The sequence below is a fragment of the Histomonas meleagridis genome (assembly GCF_020186115.1).
Source record: "Histomonas meleagridis strain 2922-C6/04-10x chromosome Unknown contig_6, whole genome shotgun sequence".
Classification (NCBI taxonomy): Eukaryota; Parabasalia; order Tritrichomonadida; family Dientamoebidae; genus Histomonas; species Histomonas meleagridis.
The window spans coordinates 603,266-627,900 of NW_027150902.1; the positions used below are offsets into that span (position 1 = coordinate 603,266).

At 30.9% G+C, this 24,635-nt stretch overlaps 7 protein-coding genes across 7 annotated transcripts; 5 read left to right on the plus strand and 2 right to left on the minus strand.

Annotated features, from left to right (window-relative positions):
• Positions 1-113: 113 nt before the first annotated feature.
• GO595_008030 (U4/U6 small nuclear ribonucleoprotein Prp4-like protein) lies at positions 114-1,373 on the minus strand (the record flags this gene model as incomplete). The annotated part of the gene is made up of 1 exon (XM_067921560.1): positions 114-1,373. One exon carries the CDS (start codon positions 1,371-1,373, stop codon positions 114-116), a length of 1,260 nt encoding a protein of 419 aa, XP_067771864.1.
• A 62-nt stretch (positions 1,374-1,435) lies between these two features.
• Positions 1,436-1,807, plus strand: GO595_008031 (histone deacetylase complex subunit SAP18; the record flags this gene model as incomplete). The annotated part of the gene is made up of 1 exon (XM_067921561.1): positions 1,436-1,807. The coding sequence occupies one exon, from the start codon at positions 1,436-1,438 to the stop codon at positions 1,805-1,807; it is 372 nt and encodes a 123-aa protein (XP_067771865.1).
• An 807-nt stretch (positions 1,808-2,614) lies between these two features.
• Positions 2,615-3,613, plus strand: GO595_008032 (CAMK family protein kinase; the record flags this gene model as incomplete). The annotated part of the gene is made up of 1 exon (XM_067921562.1): positions 2,615-3,613. The coding sequence occupies one exon, from the start codon at positions 2,615-2,617 to the stop codon at positions 3,611-3,613; it is 999 nt and encodes a 332-aa protein (XP_067771866.1).
• A 435-nt stretch (positions 3,614-4,048) lies between these two features.
• GO595_008033 (golgi to endosome transporter) lies at positions 4,049-5,401 on the plus strand (the record flags this gene model as incomplete). The annotated part of the gene is made up of 1 exon (XM_067921563.1): positions 4,049-5,401. One exon carries the CDS (start codon positions 4,049-4,051, stop codon positions 5,399-5,401), a length of 1,353 nt encoding a protein of 450 aa, XP_067771867.1.
• Positions 5,402-6,308: 907 nt separating this feature from the next.
• On the minus strand, positions 6,309-7,274 carry GO595_008034 (uncharacterized protein; the record flags this gene model as incomplete). The annotated part of the gene is made up of 1 exon (XM_067921564.1): positions 6,309-7,274. The coding sequence occupies one exon, from the start codon at positions 7,272-7,274 to the stop codon at positions 6,309-6,311; it is 966 nt and encodes a 321-aa protein (XP_067771868.1).
• A 62-nt stretch (positions 7,275-7,336) lies between these two features.
• On the plus strand, positions 7,337-15,906 carry GO595_008035 (Bromodomain containing protein; the record flags this gene model as incomplete). The annotated part of the gene is made up of 2 exons (XM_067921565.1): positions 7,337-10,878; positions 11,904-15,906. 2 exons carry the CDS (start codon positions 7,337-7,339, stop codon positions 15,904-15,906), a joined length of 7,545 nt encoding a protein of 2,514 aa, XP_067771869.1.
• Positions 15,907-20,034: 4,128 nt separating this feature from the next.
• GO595_008036 (uncharacterized protein) lies at positions 20,035-20,523 on the plus strand (the record flags this gene model as incomplete). The annotated part of the gene is made up of 1 exon (XM_067921566.1): positions 20,035-20,523. The coding sequence occupies one exon, from the start codon at positions 20,035-20,037 to the stop codon at positions 20,521-20,523; it is 489 nt and encodes a 162-aa protein (XP_067771870.1).
• Positions 20,524-24,635: the final 4,112 nt, after the last annotated feature.

Here is a 24,635-nt window from a genome sequence, read left to right on the forward strand (position 1 = left end):
TATAAATAAGGGCACAATTTATATAATATATATTATATAATAAGGAATTCAGCATGTAACAAATCTTAAAAAGAATTTAAAAATTATATAAAACTTTATATATAACACCAAGTTCACAACGCTGCGTTGTGGTATAATCTCCAGTAGCCATCACGTGAAGCTGATAATATGTAAGGCTGATCTGAGAAATTACAATCAATGAATGCGCACGAAGTCACAGGGGACGGGCAATCAGTTATTGTACAATAAAGCCTGAAGTCAAGGAGGCTCCATATCTTCATTGTTCTGTCCAAAGACGAACTGAGCAAAATGTCGCCATTCAAATAAACCGCCGAAACCGGCGATGTATGCGCTGAAATTGTTTTGGAGCGGCTTAAGTTCCTCATATCCCAAGAAATGATGGAATTATCAGCGCCTCCTGATACAACGTGGTAGTCGTTATCGAACCTTGAGCAAGTTATCCCAGAACTATGACCTTGCATAACTTTGATAGATTTCATACTTCGTAAATCCCATAATCGACCAATGGTATCACTACCACCGGTCATAACAATGCTACCATCAGGATGAACACATAATGTCGATACAGTACCATCATGAGATTTCATACGAGAAATGACTTGTTGAGTTTCAACATCTATAAGACAAAAAGTACCATCAGTAAGACCAGCAAGTGAAAAGCGCTCTGATGGATGCGATGCTGAAGATTGCGCAAACTGGTCAAACGATAGAAAGGCTGTATCGTCACTGCCGATACGCCAGAAACGAACGGTTTTGTCGAATGATGTGGAAAAAAGAACGTTTCCGCTGACAAATGATAAAGATGTTATTCTATCACTGTGCCCTTGTAGCTTTTGTTGAAGTTCCATTGAAGATGCTGAAAAAACAGTGATGTTGGATGAAAAACTACCAAGTGCAAATAAATCACCATGAACAGAAAGAGATGTTAAAGGCCTTTTGTCAGCTGACTCACTTGCATATGTTGAAAATGATTGAAATGATCGGCCAACTTCATTTGTGAAATCAATTCGTGGTTGATCAATGGGTTTCTCGTTTTCAATACGCTGTTGTGCTCTATGAATTGAATAGTCAATGAAAAATCGTTTTGCTTCTCCAATTTTCTCATCTCCTTCAACATATTTTGGGATTAGTTCTGGAACTTCTTCTTGTATAGGAACATTCGATGCAATCCCTTTTGCAAGGATTAGCCTTAGACGGTCTTTACGTTCTTTTGCATCTTCTCCAAATAAACAAATTGGTTGTTTCAGTTTTCGAAGATATATTTTTACATCGATATCTGAAGTTGGAACTGGAACCTCCTTCATTGCTTTGGATAGTTGGTATTCATCATATAGGTTTCCACTTTGTTTCATCTGGAATTCAACCAGATTTGCTTTAAGTATGACATTTGATGTGAAATAAAAAGGAAAGCAAAATGAATACAGAAATTGTAAATAGATTAGAAACATGCCCAACTTTGATACGTGTATTTTACCAAAAAAATGCACACCATACCATAGTTGATTTTGTGAAAAGTTTTCCTTCTCCAGAATTATATTTATATACATGGGCAGACGCAACTCTTAAAGAATTAGCTTACACAATTATACAAACAGCACGTATTGCTAGCGTCCATACAATATCATTTAAAATGCTCGTACCTGATTTAAATGAAGGTGGTTGGATTATCAAACCACTTGGTATTGTTGATTTAACAAGCACTGAACCAACAGATGTTGTTACACTCAAGGATTTTGGTTTCCGTCCCGGTTATCTTATGGATGTTGCGTATACAATTGCAACATAAATATCAAAAATAGATGCATAAATCTCTATGTTTACTTTTAAAAACTATCCATGGTATTCAATATGTTATAAAGAAAAAGGGAAAAATTTTCGGAAAAAATAAATGATTATATTGGAAGAAAATCAGTCATGATTTGGTTTATTTAGTAAAAAACGATTAAAGGATTTATTTTTATGTCTGTGTTAAGATTTTAGAAGTTAAATGAAATAATATTTTTATTTGATATATATAGTTTTTTGCTTGCTGTCTAAAATAATGAAGTCATAGGATATTATTTTGTAAAGGCACTTCTTTTCCAACCCTCTTTCTTTATAATTTAATAATAATATTTTGGGTATAAAAATATTAGAGTTTTTATTGTATTATTTCAAGACAATATTTAGAATTTAACAAGGCTCGGATAATGTTTGATGTTTTGTAATGATTTCTTTCTTCATTTTTTAGATATTTAATAGTTTTTTTAGCAAATATAGACAAGCCTAAACCAATTGGGTTTAAATCAACAAATTCTAGATTCAAACATACACTAATTAGTGTGTGTTATTGCATATTAAGATTGGATACGATACAAATGAAATTTAAAACATAGATTCTCAATCAAACAGGAAAGATTATTTTAAAAAAAAATAAAAAAACATGCATACTATATTACGAACTTGAGGTCCATTTAGATACACCAAAACTAGACTTTAACAAATATCCCAAACATCTACAAAAAAACTTTTTTTTGTAATTAAAGGTTCTATCGAATCGAAATTTTCGGGATGTGGGAAAATTCTCGTTTTCAAATAACAGAAATTTTTTGGGATGAAAACAATAATTGCTCATAACTTCATCGTATATATCCCAAGTAGAATTGGCCACTATCAATTAGAAGCAAAAATTGGTGGTGGCTCTTTTTCAGTTGTTGTTTTAATGACTGATATTAAAACAAATGAAAAAGTTGCAGTTAAAGTCATATCAAAAGAATACTTGATAGAAAAAGGAACAGTAGAGAGATTTCAAAGGGAAGCTACTTTACTGTCAAAAATTAAAAGCCCATATATTGCTCGGATGAAAGATCTCCTTTTTGATGACAAATGCATATACATTGTGATGGAATATTGTCCTAATGGTGATTTATCACAATTTATTCAGTCACAACATCAGTTAAATGAAGATGTAGCAAGTTCAATTTTTCTTCAAATTGCATCTGGTTTAAAATATCTTCATGACAACAACATTGCGCACAGAGATCTAAAGCCCGCCAATATTTTACTTGATTCTAACTTTAATGTGAAAATCACAGATTTTGGACTTTCTCATGAAACAGAACAAAACACATTGCTCAACTCAATATGTGGCTCACCTGTATATTCAGCTCCTGAAGTTATAGCTGGTCATCCCTATGATGGCAAAAAAGCGGATATATGGTCTCTAGGTGTTATATTATATATAATGGTCACAGGTAAAATTCCATGGGAAATATCGAATGAAAGTCAGCTATACTTCCAGATACGAACAGCGCGATTCCATATTCCGAGTGGAATTTCATCCTCGCTTTGTCACCTCATCAATTCTTTGATGCAACCACAGCCTTCAATTCGACTCACAATTGAAGAAGTGCTTTACCACCCGTGGGTTACAAAGCAGCCGCAGCGAAAGAGAGCTAATTCTTTCCAAGCGTTAATGAAAGCAAATAGTAATCGAACGTATAGAATTCATCCACTTTTGCCATCGTCTAGAAATCTTAAAGATAACCCATTACTTACAAGGAGATTATTACCTGGAACACAAAGGACATCAATTGTTTATGCCGGTAAATAAAATTTGTTGCGATTAAAAATTTTTTTTTTCTAATTTCCGAAAATTAAATTGTTTTCATGTGAATTTAATTTTTTAATTATAATAAACATCGATTAACTTTATTAAATAGTTTTTGTTAAAAAAACTGTGCAAATTCATAAACCTAAAAATATGAATATGACAAATGTGTATATATGTATTATATCCTATTAATAAATAAGATTTAAAGCCTTTATAAAAAAATAACTTTTTATCAAATTATCATGAAATTTGTCGAGATTAAAATTAATCACACAACCAAAAGAATAACTAATTAATAAAAAAGAAAAGAAGACTTCTTTATATAGTATTTCTAATTGATGAAATCATTTACATTTGACATTTTTTGCGATTTGTCATTAAATATAACTTCAATTGGTAAACTTTTGTTAATTGATTAAAACCGTTTTCAAAACAATGAAATCGTGGATAAAAGAAAAGGCGCGTGCAGCCCAATATGCGATTACCCGAAAGACAGAAGCTGAGAAAGCTGTCTTAGAAGCAACGAATGATGATCCTTGGGGTCCTTCTAACACCCAAATGCAAGAAATTTGTGCAATGTCTCGTAACTACCAAAACCTTGAAGAAATCAAGGCTATAATGAGAGAGCGTATGGGTGAAAACAATGAAGTTCGCCATATACAAAAGTCATTACTTTTACTTGAATATCTTATTCGTAATGGTGCTGAATCATGGCGTTCTGATGCAAGAATGATGACATCTCAACTACAGTATCTTACATACTTCCACAAGCATGAGGTTGGCGAAGAAGCAGCTTTAGAAGCTGTCATTCGTAAAAAATCTCAAGATATTCTTTCCCTTATCAATGATGATGATGTTTATAAAATGGAAAGGGAACGCTCCATGAAGCTTCGTGGTTCTGTTTCCTCAGTTTCCAATAATGGCTATGGATACGGCGGCTATGATTATGGATCATCATATGGCAACTCTTCCTACGGCAATTCATCATATGGAAACAGTACTTCTTTTGTAGATGAAGACATTCCACAGCGTCGTAATGAAGTGCCTAAATTACAAGATGACGAATATGAATACAGCGATGACTTTGCTGACCAACCACAACAACAGAACCAATACAGCAACCAACAGCAGCAAAACCAAAACCAAAACCGATTTGATCCATTCAGCAACAATAATAATAATCAAAATCAATACAACAACCAAAATCAACAAAACCAAAACACATTTGATCCATTTGGTAACCAAAGCCAACAAAATCAATACAATAGACAACAACAGCAACAAAATCAAAATCAAAATCGATTTGATCCCTTCAGCAATTCCAACAGCAACAATCAATTCAATAGACCACAACAACAAAATCAAAATCAAAATCGATTTGATCCATTTGGCAATCAACAGCAACAACAACAAAACAATTTCAATCAATTTAACAATCAGCAAAATCAATTCAATAGACCACAAAACACAAACAACAATGAGCTCCTCAGCATAAACCAGCCGCCACAACTGGACTCACTTCTCTTCGGCACGCCGCAGCAGCAACCGCAATCGCAACCGCAACAACAACAGCAGCAACAGAACAATTTCCTCGACTTGTCATTCACGCCACAACAACAGCCGCAGCAACAACAACAGCCACAACAGCAGCAAACGAAACCACAACAACAGCCGCAGCAACAACAGAAGAAGCCCGGACTGCTCGACGAGTTCGGGGATTTGGTGAATTTGGACTTGAAGGGAACACAGCAAAAACAATACGGAAGAGCGTACCAGCACCCGCAGTAAAGTGGAAATTTATAACTTTTGAATTTTTTCGTTTTCGCTGTTTGTGAATCAGATGAACTTTAGCTGAAGCTTCAGCGTAAGTGCGAAGACTTATTAGGAAATAAAATACCGAATTTTAGTGCTGAAGCACAGAACTTCACATTTAGGAAAAGCTGAAGAACTAAAATTCGGTATTTTCATTCCTAATAAGTCTTCGCATATAATTAAACATTTTGAAAAAAAAAAAAAAATTATTATATAGTAATAATAATTTCCATGTTTATGTGCAGACATATTTATTGTTAAAATGATTATTATATAAATTATCAATATAAAAAAGGAAAAGTTGAAGCCAAATTGGGATATCCATGTTACAAGATTTGAATATTTGAAATATTAACTATCATAACGCATGCTATGAAGCAGTGGATGCTGTAAAAAAATCAATAATCATAAAAAAATTAAAAATCAAATAATGAATTTATCTGGATGTTTTCTAAATACCGAAAGGGAGTGACTAGTCAGTTATATATCGATTACATATACCGAAGACCTTCTTGTTTATGCACCATTGCATAATCTTAATGAATTCTTTAATTAATATCTCAAAAAAGTCTTAACTCTTTTGCAAATTATTACATTCATCTTAATAAGTTTTGTTGAATATGTGCATGATATTAACTCATGTAAAATTAAACTTAAATTTAAATCAAGTTCTTTCACAAGCAAATCTTGAAATAAATTCAATAATCGGAAACAGTTTCCGAACCCAACTGTTTTCGCAGAAACGATCGTTTACTTCCGAATTTACATGAAAAAAAGAAAAAATATATCACTCAACATTTTTTACAATTCTTTGATATATTATTTAACACTTGTCGAAAGATAAAATTAATTTTGAAAAAAGTTTCTTATGATATCAAAAGAATCATTTGTTTTGTTGACGCCAAATCCGTATAAGTGTAACAGCGCCAATTAGCACTGTTGATATACATGCTGCAACAAGAACATTTTTAGCTGTGCCACTGAATTTGCTTTCTGGAAAATACTTTGGATCAATTTCTCGAATTCTTTGTTCAATTTCTCTGGAACGATTTTTGTCTTTTTTGACGCCAATGCCTTTAAGATAATGTTTTGATAGAAGTTCCAGAGCTTCTAAGTTGCCTTCATTCGAAAGTGATTCAAGGAGCTTAACGGCTTCCTCAGGCTGTTGACCGTTTACATCCGCTATCGGCGACATCATCTTCGCAAGTTGAAGTTTCGCTATTTGTGAACTCCTTGAAATAGATCTTAGGACATTCATTGCTTCAGATCGTTGGCCTATGCTTAGGTGTGCATTTGCAAGTGTTAATGAAATGTTTTCAGTTAGTTTTTCAGGAGATATTGATTCAAGAAATTGAATTGCTTTGACTGGATCTTTTTTAACTCCATATGGATTAGCATCGGATAGGAATATATCAGAAACAAATATCTGAGCTGGAAAGTAATTTCGTTGAGCACTTTGGTAGATGTTTGAAAATGCTTCATTTTCATTTCCTAAAGCATCGTTATATACGCCTAAAATAAACTGAGACTTGGGATCGATTCCTTGATCTGATGGGTTGATTATAAAAACAGGCCATATTTGAGAATCTGCTTTTTTTATATCAATTCTAAACATACCATCTGTAATGTAATGATTTTCCCTGATTATAGAACCAAACATTTTACCACAAATTAAAGGTTCAGATCCTTTAATTCCTGCAATTATAGTACCATCATAAATGCTAAATTCAATCATTGATAAATCATAAGATCTTGGAACTTGAAATTTTAGTATTATATTAGATCTTGTTTGTTCAAAAGAATAACCATCTGGAATTCCTTCAGAAGATATTGTTCTTTCAATTTCCATATGATCATTACCGATCGATAACCGTTTTCAGTGGCTGAATTCCAAATCTTCAAAATCAAAAAATGAAAAAACAATTTAGTTTGTATTCTGTAGTAACATCTGAAGAGCAAGATTCAACGACCGAAAACTTCCAATTTAAGGTTGATCAATGGAAAAAACAAAGTAGAAGAAGATATGGTGGTCGAAAAAATTCTTCAATCCAAACAAATATAGACCAACAGACTCTACCTGTTCCATATAAGCAAAAACTACAGAAAATTGAAGTTGAAGAAGAAGCACCAAATCCAATAAATGAAGAAAAAGCAATGAATAATTTTGATGATATTCATTTTCCTCGTTTTTCTGTTGTTAACCAAAGAAACTTTACTACCATGCCAGTTAGAAACATACAAGTTCAACAACGAGCTGTTCAACAAAGAATTCAACATCCTCAACAAACTTATGATCCACGAATTCCACGATCAATTACACCACAATATCCAATTCAAGCACAACAACATCAAAATGCTCCAGATGATTCAAATCATACTCTTCAGTATGAACAATTCTTTTTAATTCAACGAAATCAAATTCAAGCTAACCAACAACAGCGCCATGAGAATGATGCCAGATATTTCAACCCACCACAACGTAATCCACAAATAGCGGCAAATTTAATGAGTCGATTTCCTATAAATTATTCCCAAAATATTCTTCAAGCAGGCATAGCTCGTAATCAAGTTACAGCTCAACACTTGATTACCCATCCAACACAACAGCCAATTCGTCCAAATCAACCTTCACAACAAATTATTAAAACGTATCTAAATAGCTTTGTTTGGAAGGCCAAATGGGGTCTTATGCCTAGCTCTGATCATTGTCGCAATATTCCATTAATTTTAGACAAAAGTGATCGACGATTTAAATTCACAGAAGTTAATGAACAGAAAAATGGCCAAAAAAATAGTATATGTCAATGGGATGACATGAATTTTGAAAATCCCAAATATTATTCAGATCTATATGTCGCAAAGGATGGAAGATTAGACTTAAATTTAAGGCATTCTGACCCAGCATTGAATTTGACACTTATCGAACCGAATTTAACGGATTTCGAGAATTTCCATCATCCGAAATTCAATGCGAAGCCGATCATCAACCGCAAAGTGAATGTCACGTACAAAATGGAATATGATATTGGAGAAAATGGTGAAGCAGCATTATCACCATTCCTTAAGGACATTAAAAGTTTAAGTGGTCGTCGTGGTGGAATAATTATAGTTGAACACACATCTGAGTCACCAGCTTTTATTATGAATGTAGGTATGGCATCACGTTTAATTGTGTATTGGCATAAGAATACACCCTCAGATATGCCCAAAGTTATAGATGAGAATATGCATATTCTTGAGCCAGATCAAACCGCTCCATTTATAGCCCAGATACCAAAAAACCAACCAGTACCCTCCATTAATTGTTTGTTATATAGTGTCCCTATAGCACAACATGTTATTGAGCCGACTGATTTTTTATTGATTAAGTCAATTTCGAAAGCACAGTTTTATATTCGCCCATTTAACTCTATATATTGTGCAGGCTTCATTGAGCCGCGTCAAGTTGTGATGAGGCCTGCCACCAAAAAGACACAAGATTTCCATATGAATTTCATCAAAGCAATTTTAATTAACATATTTCGTGGTACTGAGCAATATCCAGGTCGTCGTCGTATTCAAGTTTCACAGATCCAAAACGAGTTTTTCCCTGGTGTTAATGAGCCCAAGTTACGAACAGTATTACGCGAATTTGCGAAATTTTACCGCGAACAAAGTAATGGCTTTTGGGAACGGAAAGACATAAACTTAGATCAAAAGTTCCAAATGATAGAAATCACTCCTGAAATGGTCTGTCAATATCAATCAATGTTAGTTGGGCAATGGAAACTTCGTAAGAATGGCGTCCATATCTTAACACGCTCTAAACGCGTCTTCCAACAAATCCAAAATTTACATGGCGAACTCACCAAGAAAGTTGCGGAAAAGATCGAATTAGAATTAATGAAGACTCCATGGTCACGTACTGATAACTTTTCTAAAGCATTCCAAGGTCATGCAGTACAAATCGAACATACAGAAGATGGGCAACAAGTTGTCCGTAGTAAATCACGACGAGGCAAAAGTGGTCCATCAATTGATGGAAAAGAAACCACTACAGTAAGCAAGAGACAATTAGCAGGAACAGAAGCAGATCTAAGGTCATTAACAAGTCGAGAGTTACGTGATAAGTTATCACATTTAGGAGTTAGCACAAGTATTATTGACTCTAAAACGCGATGGCAACAAGTAGCATTATTACGTCAATTAGCTAATCGTCAGAAACAAGATGGAAGTACTTCAGATATCACTAAGAATTATTCACGTGGCCCACGTAATGATTATGCAGCGTCATTAGATGCATATAAGAAACAATATCAAGCGACATTTGATAATAATTTAGCATTCATAAGTAGTAATAATCCAATCTCTAAGGATGAATTCGATGATGGTAATATTTTGGATGACATTGCATTACAAATGGTACGTGAAGATGACCAAGATGAAGATGATGAAATTGATGAAAGTAGTTTACAAACTAATACTGAATCGAAGCCGAATAATTATAATAATGTTAACAAAGGTGATCCACCACAATTAGTACCTTATGGCATATATACTTATCCGACAAAAATCGATTGGGCTAAATATGGATTTGTTAATTGTCCAATGCGAACTATAGCTAAATTAATTACATTATCTTGGAGTAGAGAAGATGGTTTACAAGTTGATATCCATTGGAGAAGATCGCCACATCAAATCGAAAGTTTAATGAAAATGCCATCAAATGTATATGCTGATCCAGGACAAAAAGCTCCAAGTACATCAGAAGATTTAGAAGAATATATATTAAAGTTACAACGGAAGTCATTAGTCGATAAATTAAGAAGAACTAAACAAGCTTCAAGAGGGAGAGGACCTAAAACACCAGTACAATCATATCTAACTGTGAAACATCAATTACCAATAGTGAATGATACTGGTGGAAATAATTTAACATTCCATTTAACTCCTGAAATAACAAAAACTGTTTTGGAAGCTTCTGAACGATTTTATTTATTCGAGATTAGATGTGGTAAAACACATTCGAAAAAGAAGAAGAGTATGAACGATAATAAGAATAATGGTGGAAATAGTGATAATGATTCCGATGATTTAATGGAAGTAACTTCGAAACCTTCGAAAAGAAGAATTAGTCGACAAACACCTTTAGTTCTATTTAATGAAATGTTAAAGAAATTGTTAAATACATTGATACATAGACCTATGGATGAATATTGGGTGTTCTTGAAGCCGGTGCTAAAGAAAGATGTCCCAGACTATTATAACATCGTACATAACCCAATGTGCTTCGAAGACATCGAAAGAAAGGCAAATAACTTGGAATATAACTCGCTGTCGAAGTTCTTCTCCGACGTGAAATTAATCGAACAAAACTGTATACTGTATAACACTGGAAGGAATCAGGACCTGGTGGTATTGGCAGAGAAAATGATGAAGGACTTCCAGAAGGAATTGCAGCTCGTGAGAGAGGAGTTGGATCACGTGGAAAGTGAAATAGATCCGGTATTTAAAAATCAGAAACCTTTGTAAAATATGAATAAAGAAATGTCTGAAATCTGTTCATGAACAAATGTGATTATTCTCCGGGCGGCAGTGAAGTTGTTGATGCTATTGTAACGCCGCAGCAAAGAATTCTAATGATCGAAACATGCAATAGACTGTAGTGTGCTGAAGTTGTAGATACGGCAATATGCAAAGACTTATAACATATGAAGTCATTGATGATATGTAGTTAGAGTCAAGCAAAGTGAGCCTATAAGAGTTAGAGTGAGAAATGAAGAGTGAAGCTTTGGTAAATGTGAATGTGAATGCGTAAATGATAATACATGTTGACCATGGATAACATCATTCAATTATTGCTTATCAAATTTATCACCATTATTCACAATTGTTTTAGAATCAAATGTATTTGAGTTTATAATTGATTATATACTAGTAGTATAAACAGAAGTATATCAAAGGATGGTCGGAAAAATCAGGAGAAAACGAAAAGCTTTAATAAAAAGCTTATTTCTGCATTTTTCCCTATTATCATTATATAAAATCGGTGCACATTATTATGAGATTAAGTAGAAAAAAATTTGAACGAGATACATAAATATTCACGAATAATTTTATGACTACAAATTAATGATTATATGAATTTACAAATCTTTTATTTTCATTTAGATAAAATAATATATCTTATTTAGCATATAAAAAATATAATTAACAGAATTCGGTGATGATAACAATGTAACGTAAATATCAGAAAAATTATATGTGAACTTTATAACGCTTCACAAACGGCAATGGCCAATTATAATTCAAAATTTTCTATTGTCACTATTGAATTTTGCGCTAATGAATGATTTTAGTTCACTTAATTGAATGATTATTCGTGTAAAATCATCGGAAGACGATATGTTAACAATTTTGAGAGGAATAAAATAATCAAAATGTCAAAAATGCTTTTAGCGTTATTTCTATCTCTCATCAAGGCAGAGAATTTTGAGAGATCTGTATATGGGAGCGCTGGAACAGATGAAGTTAATCTTGAGTTTCATGATGGATTCGAGATCTTGGAACGCAATTTGAAAATTCCTGAACGTACTCATATCAAAGAGGCACATTTTACAAGCTCAGTCATAGAGGATGATGACTATCCATGGCCAGGACATGCATACCAAAATACGTGTACATGGAATCTTTTATATAATGAAACGCTTAATGTCAAAAATAAATATAAGTCAGTAGATGTTACACAAGAAGAATTATATTGGCATCCAGCAGCTGCAAAACAATATTATACCACACAAGAAGAGATAGATCAGATGGAACGTGTTAAAGTTCGCTTTATTTTATCACCAAAACGTTTACGTCATACAACGCCATTCTTTTTACCACCTGGTGAACTCATGACAATTGAAATTTCTGAAGGAGCCGTTTCTAAAAAAGTTAGAATCGATTTTAACCAACACACAGAAACCATATGGAACAATACAGCAAGTGAGCCAGTCTATAAGCAGCGTCTGAGCGAAATTCTTCTTGAAGGAATGATACTTACAAAACCCAAATGTACAATGGGCAGTCCATATGGCGGAAACTTGTATTTCCATATCAGTTCTACTGAACCGATTGAGATTAATATCACTGGTGTAATCATTAATCCATTTTTTGTATATGGAGTTCATTCTGATACTGAATGGAATAATTCACTTTCATTATTCAAAGGTCCTGTCTTTAATTTTTATACTGGTAATATTGAAATTGTTGGATATCCACCATCAATTAATTTTGATAAAACAGATTCTTCAAATCGATCAATTGTCCGAATCAATGATTGTGGCGAATGGTTACGTAGTGCATATCAAATTGCTCAAACGTCAGCACATGATAGTTATTCAAACAATCCAAAATTTGGACGTACAATTAATTCACCACAACTTACATCAGAAACATTTGTTGTAGCAGGTTCAGCAGTGGCTATAGTTGCTGAGAACAATTGTTTCTTCCCAATCGGTACCATTGATTCCTTTTTAAAGATTGATACACTAATGAGCGATCCATGGATGATTGTCCATGAAATGAATCATCTTCGTCAAGACTCATGGGGAAAAGCGTATTATAATAATGGATGGCTTGAAGTTACAAACAATGTAATTAATTTAATTATATATGCACAAAGTAATGAAGCAAGTAAAACTCGTACTACTGATGGTGCAAGTGGTTGGGCTGCATATGCAAATTCATTTTCAGTTTTAAATAACAATGCAAATGGACTTCGATTATATTCACTTATGTTACATTATTTTGGTATTGCCAAAATGAAAGAATTTATAGATGATGAACAAAATGAACGTTATTACTCACGGAAAACTTATGGAATCGCAGGCTCTGAAATGCTTCGTGCGTCAAGAGTATTTGGAAGGAATATGAAATATCATTATAATTATCAAAAAATTGATGATGAAACACTTACTGATGTAGCACTTGAAGAATTAAAGAAAATGGATCTTCCTGAATTTCATCCAGTAACTACTGCTTATGGCTCAGGTTTTCTTGTTAATGATACAACAGGATTTATTACACAACGACCATTTTATTTACCAAATATTAATCGTACAATTAATTTTATTGAAACAATGCATTATATTAAAACAGATCATTTTGGTGAATTTGAATATGTTAGTGCAGAATTTGAAGAAAATAGAAAACCATTTTGGATTAAACAATTAGATGGCGTTTATATTAGATTACCATTTACTAATATTACTGATGTTGAAGAAGTAATTGTATCATATAAAGATAAAACTACAAATGAAATTACTCGATGTATTTGTCAATTTAAAGAATATATCCCTAATGTTTATAACTATCGATATTTTGGATTAGACACAGGCTTAACTATTAAAGAAGCATATCAAAGAACAGTAGGTAAAAAACCAGATGTAATTATGCCATTATCAGATACAAATGTAGACATTGCAAAAAATTCTGAAAAGGGTACAGTTGACGTCCTTCGATTTAGAATTCGTCCACCTAAGAATGAAACATATTATTTTGTTCTTAAGAACAAAGGAAAAGCACAGTTTTATATCTCGAAAGATAATTTAACATATGATCCATCAATTGATTTCGTCTGGAGAAGTGAAAATGAAGAACAATGGGGAAGTTCACATAAAAGTTCTCCAATTCAAATGAATACTAATGAAGTATATAATGTCGCATTTGTTATGTATACATGCAATGCTTCATCAGTTGGATGGTTAAGTTATTATGAAGGTGATAGTAGTATACAAGTTATGAAGGAACCATGGTTTGTTACTGAAGAAATACCACAGGAAGATTTGTTTTATACACAATATATTCCACAGAAAGAAAAAATTTATGAAATGGATCTTTATGATGATGTTTCATTTTTGAGTAATGATCAATCAAAATGGAATGTAATTAATTATCCGAAAGCTGGTTCAGTATTTACTGGTGTCACTACTTCTAATCAAGGTAGTCAAATTGTAGATACGACAACAGAACTTATTAACTCAGCTATAACTGATGATGATCCGACAACTGAATATAGAACTAATTATTGGAATGGCCAAATTCCTCAATTTCCACACATATATGATATTGATATGGGCGAAACAAATGAATTTGATTCAGTTTATGTAGAAGTATCACAAAACACAGGTTACTTTGATGTTTATGGATATTTAGAAATTAGTGTATCAGACATAGAAGAAAATTTAGAATTGGAATCTTCGATTGTTTGGGGAGGTTACTATGAATCATCAAGTCCAATAATGGGATTAGATAAAGTAGCGCAAGGACGCTATCTCAGACTTAAATTCCATAATAATACTAAGAAATGGAAAGATAACAATGATGGACGTACTTCGATTAGAGAAGTTAAAGTTGGATATCAGTTTTACACACAAAAGGTTATTCCAATCACTAACACTAAAGTTATAAAGAAGTCATCGAAGTGGCTTGAAACACGCGCAGGTCCTTATTATAATGGCAAAGCTTATATTGGTAAACCAGGTGAAGAAATTATATATCAAATTCCGAGTGGCCAACGAGCGTTTGGTATTATTGGGGATTATTATGAAGGCATTGGTTATGCAGATGTTTATTTGGATGGAATTAAAATTGGGGAAATTCACCAATCAGTTACACCACAAATTGATTCACGAAAACTTAAATATTCGACACGTGCATATCGTTCAGTATTATTTTATCATTTACTTGACACGACAACAGCACATGAAGTTAGAGTTTATGTAACAAAAGGAAGTATTACATTATCTGGTTTTCTTAAAGATGAAATTGTATACAATTATTTCACAGATCCAACGCGTTCATATATGTATACACTTGGAGATATTCATAAGCAAAAGGAATTTGTACCAGAAGATTCCGATCCGAATTATACATTTAGTTACGAACACCAACAATATTCAGTCCGAATTGAAATTGGAACAAATACGACGAAAGAAGCGAAATTTTATTATTCATATATTGATGATGTTAATAATATTAATGAAATTAACGAAACAGCGAAAGAATTTCAAGAAGACTTTCCAATTGATTTATATTTATATGCTCAATATCGAAACAACAAAGTCGAACTAATTGAACACATCTTCACTGGAATGACATCGAACCACGTCGAATATGTTATTTACTACACACCGCCACCAGAAGTAACATCAGAAGTTGTAACAGAAGCCACTGAAGTAAAAACAGATGTAACATCAGAAGTTGCGTCGGATGTTTCGTCGGCTGTTGCTACGAATGATACAGAGTATACTCTCTACACCACGCCGCAGATCGACACAATGAGCAGCAACTTCAGCAGCGCCGAACAGGGCGAAGGCAGCTCATTGGACGGAGGCGCCATTGCCGGCATTGTGATTGCCGTTGTAGCAGTTATTGTCATCGCAGTTGTTGTTACTGTTTTCGTAATCAGGCGCAAGAACAAGGAAATAGACGTCGACAGCGCGCCCTCACTATGAATAAAGAAGTAATATTAGGCACATCACCTTCGCCAATGCGTTGTTTGTTGTTCTGTGCGCACTCAAATACATTTGTGAATACATTGTTCACTTTTTTCATTTGAATTAACTGAACAAAGAGAACTTTGACACGTTCCATCTGATCTATCTCTCCCTGTGTGTATAATATTGTTTTGCAGCGGCTGGTTGCCAATATGATTCTCTTGTGTGACTTCTACTGATTTATATTTATTATTGACATTAAGCGTTTATGTACACGTATTTCGGTATGCATGTCCTGGCCACGGATAGTCGTCATTATTAATTACTGAACTTGTGAAATAAGCTTCTTTGATATGGGTACGATTTGATATAGTTAAATTGCGTTCAAGATCTCGAATCCATCATGTAAATCAAGATTAACTTCATCAATACCGGGGCTTCCATATATAGATCTCCTTATATTTTATATTTAAATGAGATATAGCAATAAAATAAAAATCATTTATAAAGATGAAATTACTTTATTTCACTTTTTTGATCATAAATTGATGGAGTAATTCAAATTACAAAAAAATTGAAAAAATGCGTCACAACACTTGTTCAAAAAGTTGTGATAACAGCTCTCTCAAGCTTATCACTAAAGTTATTGAATGTTAATAAACAGTTCTAAAAATTATGATAAAATTGAATGAGTTTATTTTTTTAGAACGTAATTCATTATAAGAAAATATTTTACCGATGGATGACATCTTGAATAAAATGATATCTTTTTGTTGATAAAAAAATTCCCAAAATTTTATTATTAATGAATTCTTTTGGAGATTTTTATATATTAGTTAATAAACAGTTTATATTTATTAAAAATTTATTCAGATGTAATATTTTGTAGGAATGATGATATTTCTTCCCAACAATGTTTTTGATCATTACTTAACATTTCGAATAAGTTATTTCTCTTATAAAAACAAAGGCTTATAGTTTGCAATGTAAAAAACAATGTTTTCACCCCCGCTTTTATAATGAAATGTCCTAAATAGCCAAGTGAAAGTTCATTATCTCCTTGGAACAGTCCGACGATTTTCGAATAAACATTTAAAATGATATGAAATTGTTCACCGATTGGAATTTCGTCAAGTTTTGAAAGCGGAAATAATATCGAATTTTTAATGCTATTATCATTATCCAATTTATTAAATTTTTTCGTTCTTTTATCAAGAGCTAAGTTAAAACTATTTTGTGCATCTTTAATTGATAATAAATCAATTGCATCATCACAAACTATTTCGAATTTAGGGATATTTTTATTAAACAAATTATAATGAAATAAAGTTCCATAAAATTTGGAATCATTAAGTATATTATTTTGTTCCATTTCATAATAATAAAAAAGACTTTTTTTGAGTTCATTTAAATGATCTAAAAGTTGCGTCTGTAATAAGAAATCTTCGAAATTATTTTGCGTTTTTATTGTTATATCTTTAATTGTTAATGTTACAAAGTTTACTAATTCATTATTAAAATATTTTCTGATTTTTCGTTTAACTTTTTGCTCCCAAAACGTATCATTCTTTCGAATGTTATTAGAATCAATTAATAATGAAAACGGATCAAGATTATACACATAACAAATTCGTTGTATCTTTTTCCATATTCGTTGTTGTTCTTCATTTCCTTGAACCTTTTGAGGTTCTGTTATTGGAAATAAAAGCCTTTTTATATTTAATGCTTTTCGTTTTAAACTGTTTCGCAAAAATATATGAAGACAACCAGCAGAGAAATTATCAAAAACTTTTTGATCTTTAAATTCTTTTGATGTATGAATCGCTTTTGATAATTTAGGTATTAAACATAAAATTTCTGATAGATATTTTGTCTCAAGTGGTGATATTAATATGGAAATTTTATTATATTGATTATGTTCTGCAAATGATATTAATTCACAACATGTATATGATTCTGGTTTTTGAAAAAATTCCATGATTTTTAGATAATATAAACTCCTTTCTTGTTTCGTTTTAATATCATTACTAATAAAATTAATAACTTCTTTAATACTAAATGGATTTAAAAATGAATGATATTCAGGATAATATTTAAACCAGGAATTAAACGTTCGCAGAATAAACTTCTCAAAAAAGCAGATACTGAAAAGTGACGGGTTCTGAAAAAGTAATGTAATCGAAAGTGAAATGTGAAATGGAGGAAGATATTTGATGGAATTTTCGAGCGATCCCATGATGTAATTAAAAATTTGAAAATGCGTTGGCTTACATGGATGTATTTTTTTAACATATGAAAAAAATGTTTCCCAAAAAAAAGAAGAAAAAATATTACAACTATTAAAAAAAGAAACAACAAAAGGTGTAACAAATTCTTCATCATCATAACAATATAAATTAATAAGCTCATTGAGAAGCTGAACTGCTAGGTCATTCAACTCTTCGGTAATAAAAAAACCATAAAGAGTTGGAAATGTTAGATTTGCAAATAAATTGAGATATGTTTTGTCTTCTTTGAAATATGAATATAAAGATGTCGCAAATTCAGATGGGTTTTGATAAATATAACCAATTCCATGTGAGATAGATTGAACATATTGTGGACCACGAATTAAATCAAAAATTTGATATGTTTGGTTGGATTTTTTATAGCTGTCTGAGATTTGTTCAAACGAGATATCAGATTTGATAATTTCGGGTAAGAATGTGGTAATAAAAATGTTTCTAGAAATTTGTAAAATTTCAAGGATTTTTTTTGAAATTTCAGTGTCGTTATTCTTTTGTGAACTAGCACCAAAAGCATGTGAAATTTGCTTATATTGTTCTGATATTATTTTGTTTTCCTTCATCTGATTTTTGCATTTGTGGATGTTAAATTCAATCCATTTTGATCGTATTATATTTCGAATTTTTGTCTTCTTTATTCTAAGATTGATGATTTTAAGCTTCACATTAATCTATACTGGTATGTGTATGCTTTAGATAAAAATCGTTTTATATTGTAAAATACTAAGTATAACATGTAACAAATCGATAACACATTTAATTAGCTAGCCTTAATGTATTTTATAATGCACATGCTTAAGAATAAAATAGATAAAATAAATGATTAAATGAATTCCCTCCCAAGAGTACTCTACAAGCGATATTCAATAAGGTATTTCATCTAATTTTTAAATTTTACATTCGAGATCTTTTAAAAATATCATTTGAAGATTCATAAAAAAATTAATTAAACGAAAATAAAATTTTACAAAGGTGTTTGATTGCTTCAGGATAAGGGGTGTAGTTATTTAACGTCTTTAACCGTTATCATTAATGATTACATGATACAAGAAACGTTTTTGTAATTCATATTCTTCCGATGAAATTTTTATTGTCTTTTTGTACTATATCAGATGAGAAAGCAACAAAACGTCTAATAATATTATCTTCAAATCCATGCAATTTTTCTGTTTTATTTTCATAATATATTTAAAAATATTATTTTGATGAAATTTAATTGCTATTCCATATGCACATTCAAATGTTACATTGTTTTGTTCACATAAATGAATAATTTCTATATTTCCTCGCGGTATCCTTCTTCTGTTTTATTGTGCAAAAAATTTTTTGATTTAATGTTTTTGGGTAATATTTTTATCAATTTTATTTCGTTCGATCCTTTATTCAATTAAATAACATGATTCTTGTAAATTAATTTTAATTATATAATCTTTGAACATTTTCATAATATTAGGATTATCTTGATTGAGTTCTTCTTTTGTTTGAATAGTTTCTAGATAATCAACATAAATATCATCCTCATTTTTCTTTGAATAAAATGCACAATAAAATAAATTTCCATAATTATGTATATATTCTATTCATTTGTAGGCATAAAGAAATAAATAAGATTAACCTAAAAACTTTATACAATTTTTAAATATATTTTGCTGTCTTAAAATCAACATATCAAATTATCATATATGATTTGCTTATGATAAAACTTATGGATAAAATTATTAAACATAAAAATTCCATATAATTCTATAGTTATATATACTGTGTGTATAATTCAAAACAAAAATGTATTTTAGAAGTATCCATTTTCATATATAATTTTTACTGACATAATATTTTTCATTCAAATTTTTGACATTTCCAAATGTGGGTGCCTAGTCCACCTCAAAACTTCGAAGAAGCCATACCAGAATTTGAAGAAAACAAGCTTCAAAAATTTACAGAAAATCCAATATATCATCCAACAAATGAAGGTAGTGACGAATGGGATACTGCAGAACTCATGATGAAACAAAGAACTCATTACACTAGACAAATGGAAAAAGAACAAATGGAAAAGCTAGTGAAACAAAAAACACATGAATTAATGGAACGCATTTCCCAACTTCAAAGTTCGGACGAAATTGTTTCTTTTATAGAACAACAACAAAAAACTAGGAGGGAAATAGCAAAATATACACCTGGTGGTTCTAAGTTGTGTAGCATCCCTAATTGCCATAATTATTGTTATCGTGAATATGATTATTGCCTTGATCATATTTTCAATGATCAAAATCAAAACCTTCTTACTAAATGTGAAGGATGTGGGAGAGCAGTGTTAAAGGGTAATAAATGTTTCTTGTGTAATAAATAATAATAATGTTAGTATTGATCTTGATGTATAAATTAATATTATCATAAAATATTTTTCTTGATTGTCAAGTATGTTTATTATACTAAGCTGATTCACATGATGTTTTCATTGCCAATATAAGTTACAGATGGAAAAGAAATCGTTTATAAATATTTTATATCCCCATCAGCTTCAGCATAGTTATTTTTCCGAAACAAAAATTTCTATTTCTGAAAACAGAAATAATTATCACCAATTTTCATGATAATGTTTTAAGTCAGAAGAATTAGTCAAAAATAAAAATAAACACTTTGATAGATAACATTTATTCAACACATGTATTTAGCCAAAATCTGTTACAACAGCCGAAGACAACAAAATATGTTCATCGATTTCGGCTCTCAGTCTCTGATTCTTTTTATTCTTCATATAATACAATACTGAGACAATCACAATAATCAAAACGAAAACAACAGAAGAAACAACAATAGCGACAATGAAGCCTGTTTGGTTACTTTCCGTATCTTTTGCATATATGCAAACATCGAAATAGTTATCAGGTTCAATCGCCAAAATATTATTCCAAACTTTCGTCTTGTTCACGTCATAATTCGGATAATTCTTTTTAAATGGTAAACATAATTTAATGTCATAAACTAAATGTCCTTCTTCTTGAATAATATTTCGATTTGTGTTACTAAATATATTCGAATTCATATTCGGTGGTTCATCAGGAAATGAAACAACAGAAAGTGAAGAACAATTTTCAAATACATTTCTAAGATTTAATGGAATTGATATTAATGAAGGCATATGAATCAATTCAAGTGATATACAATTTCTAAAACAATAATCACCTTTAATTTCATGTAAAATTCCAAATTTCGCAGTTTTCAATGATTTACAATTTTCAAATACATTACTTTGTAAAGTATTCAATTTGTTCATTTCAATTTTTGTAATAGAAAAACAATTACAAAATGCAAATGTTCCAATTTCTTCAATGTTTTCCAATGAAATATTTATTAAATTATGACAATTATAAAAACATTTCGATGGAATATGTGTTACTTTAGTTAAATTAATGCTTTGAAGTTTGTTACAATTTTCAAATGCTGAATTTCCGATTTCATTTATATTATTTAATGTAATGTTTATTAATGACTGACAATTCTTAAATAAATTTTGTTTAATGTTTACAATGTTTGGTAAATTAATTGTTGATATATTATTACAATCCTCAAATACCGAATTATTAATTTGCACAACATTTGGAAAATTAATTTCTTTTAGTGATTGACATTTATAAAATGCAAATTCACCAACAATTTGTAATTTCGGAATATTTAAATGTATTAATTTATTACAATTACTAAATACAAATGATTTTATTTCATTTATATTTAACAATGTAATTGTTTCAAGATTTTTACATAACTCAAATGCAGAATTACCAATTTCTTTAATATTTGAATTATTAAAACATTTTACATGACGACAATTATAAAAACATTTTTCTCCAATTGTTATTAATTTATCAAAATTAATATTTTCGATACTAGAATTCATAAAACATTCATCTCCAAGTTTTTCTACATTTGGAATATAAATGTTATTTAATTTTTGTTGATCAACAAAAAATCGATTGCCAATTTCCCGTAACTTTGGCGCAGTGAATTTCACAATTGTTATATCATTAAAAACGTCATTACCAAGAAATTCCAAATTTGACAAATTAAAATCGAAACCTAAAATTTTACAATTTTTAAAAGCACAATCTCCACAAATTTTTAAAGAAGGAAAATCAAAAAATTTTATATTGGAATTACAAAATGAATAATTACCAATATGTTCCAAATATGGAAACTTAACATTAGAAAGGAATACACAATTATGGAAACAATAATCATCAATAGATATCACATTAAATTGATTGTTATCAACATTCAGTAAACTTGTGTTCACGAAACATGATTTCCCAAACGTTTTACAATTTGGTAAATCAATTTTATTTATCCTTTGCGCGTTCGAAAATAAATAATCAGGCGCTGCTTCGAGACTTGAAAGATAGAAATTTTCGATATTGTTTTGTCCTTGAAACAATTTTTGGCCACATTTTATAAGTTTAGGTGCTTCAAAAGTAGTTAAAGATTTGCATTCTTTAAATAAATAATCGCCTGCTTCAATAAGATTTGGGAAATAACAATTCGTTAAATAAAGACATTTCTCAAATGCTTTATCACAAATAGTTTTAACATTTTCGAATCGAACTGAAATAAGTTGTAAACAACAATAAAATGCTGTTTCGTTAATTAATTCAACATTTGGGAAATCAATGCTTACGATAGAGCAATAAGAAAACGAATAATTGCCAATATATTTAACATTAGGCATATCAACATGTACTAAATGTGTACATTCCGAAAAACATCCACTCGAACATTTTTCGATTTTAGGGCACGAAACATTTTTGAGATTTGGACAATGTAAAAAACATTCGTTGCCAATATAAGTTACCGATGGAAAAGAAATCGTTTCGATACTTAAACATGATTCAAATGCATTTTCGTTAATTGTGGTTAATTTATTAAAATGTTAAAAACATTATTACCAAGTTTGGTAACTGAATTTGGAATAGTAATGTTTCGTAATAAAATACATTCACCAAACACCATAGAATTAATACATGTTAAACTTTCGCTTAAAATTACAGTTTTTAAATTAGAACATCCTAAAAATACATTGTATCCTAACGTAGTAACTGAATTTGGTATTGTAATGTTTCGTAACGAATAACATTTATAAAATGCTTGGAATTCAATGACTTTTAGGTTGGCATTGAATATAACTGTCGATAAGTTCGTGCATTCTTGGAATGTATATTCATTAATGATTGAAAGTAAAGGTGGAATTTTAATACTTTGAAGCATGTAACAGGAAAGAAATGCATAGCTGCTAATGTTTTTTATGTTTTCACCAAAAATAATCTTCTCTAATGATATACAATATGAAAATGCAAAAATACCAATTGTTGTAACCGAATTCGGAAGGTTGACATACGTTAAAGAAGTACAACCATAAAATGCGTCTGGACCAATAGTTATCAAGTTTTCGCCAAAGTTTATGTTCTCTAATTTATTACATTGTGAAAAAGCATATAATTCAATCAAACGGACTGAATTACCCATACTGACTGAAATAATATTTGGCCATGCGCTGAATGCATATTTTGGTATATTTTGAATTTCACCATAAATCAAAATATGCTTAGCCATATTTTTGTATCCATCGGTGAAATCAGCTTCATTGAGAATTATCAATGTATCATTACCTTCAATGAATATCTGTTGGGTATAAACTAAAAAAATTGCAAAGAACCAGAGAAACATTTGAATTCAAATGTCGCCCAGCCAGACGGTTGTGCATACAAAAAGCACATAATTCAAGAAAAATTCAAAATTGAATTAGTTTACGGAAATGACACTTTTTGCCTTTTCAAAAAAATTCAGAGGAATTCAACCAATATTACCACAAATTTTGAGAACTTCTCAATTTTTTCTGTTTATGCCGATGAAAACAATGCTTCTCATTGGAAATGATTCATTTTTAGATAATATTCGTCTGGCTCTTAAACCGTCCGGCCCCCACACCATAGTCTCAGCATCCCATGTCATTTGTTCATAAACAATGATTTCAATGACGATACGGGTAAATGCATCTAAAATCTTGATCAAGATTGCTTTCTAAGATTGCTTGTTGGAAAATTGTGAATTTTGGTCATTAAGATGCTTAAATACAAATCTTGCGTTTCGATTTGTAAAGTGCATAAACCAATTCTTTCTCGACGAAACAAAAGAGATTTTGAAATCTATAAATGACCGCATCCTGACCAAGACCCGATTGTTCAAAAAATGAGAAAAAATTTTTTTATTCTGCAAGAGCTTGCTAGCTGCTAGCAGGAAAAGAAAAAACATGCTTTGAACAAAAGTTTGTAAAAACAGTTTTCAATTGAATTTTTTGAGTCAAAAAGAAACCGCATTTTTTGTTTTGTAGATATTGAATAATTATGGAATCGAAACGACATTTAATAATTCTGGCGCGTAAAAGTTACAAGAAAAGTATCAGTTTTATTA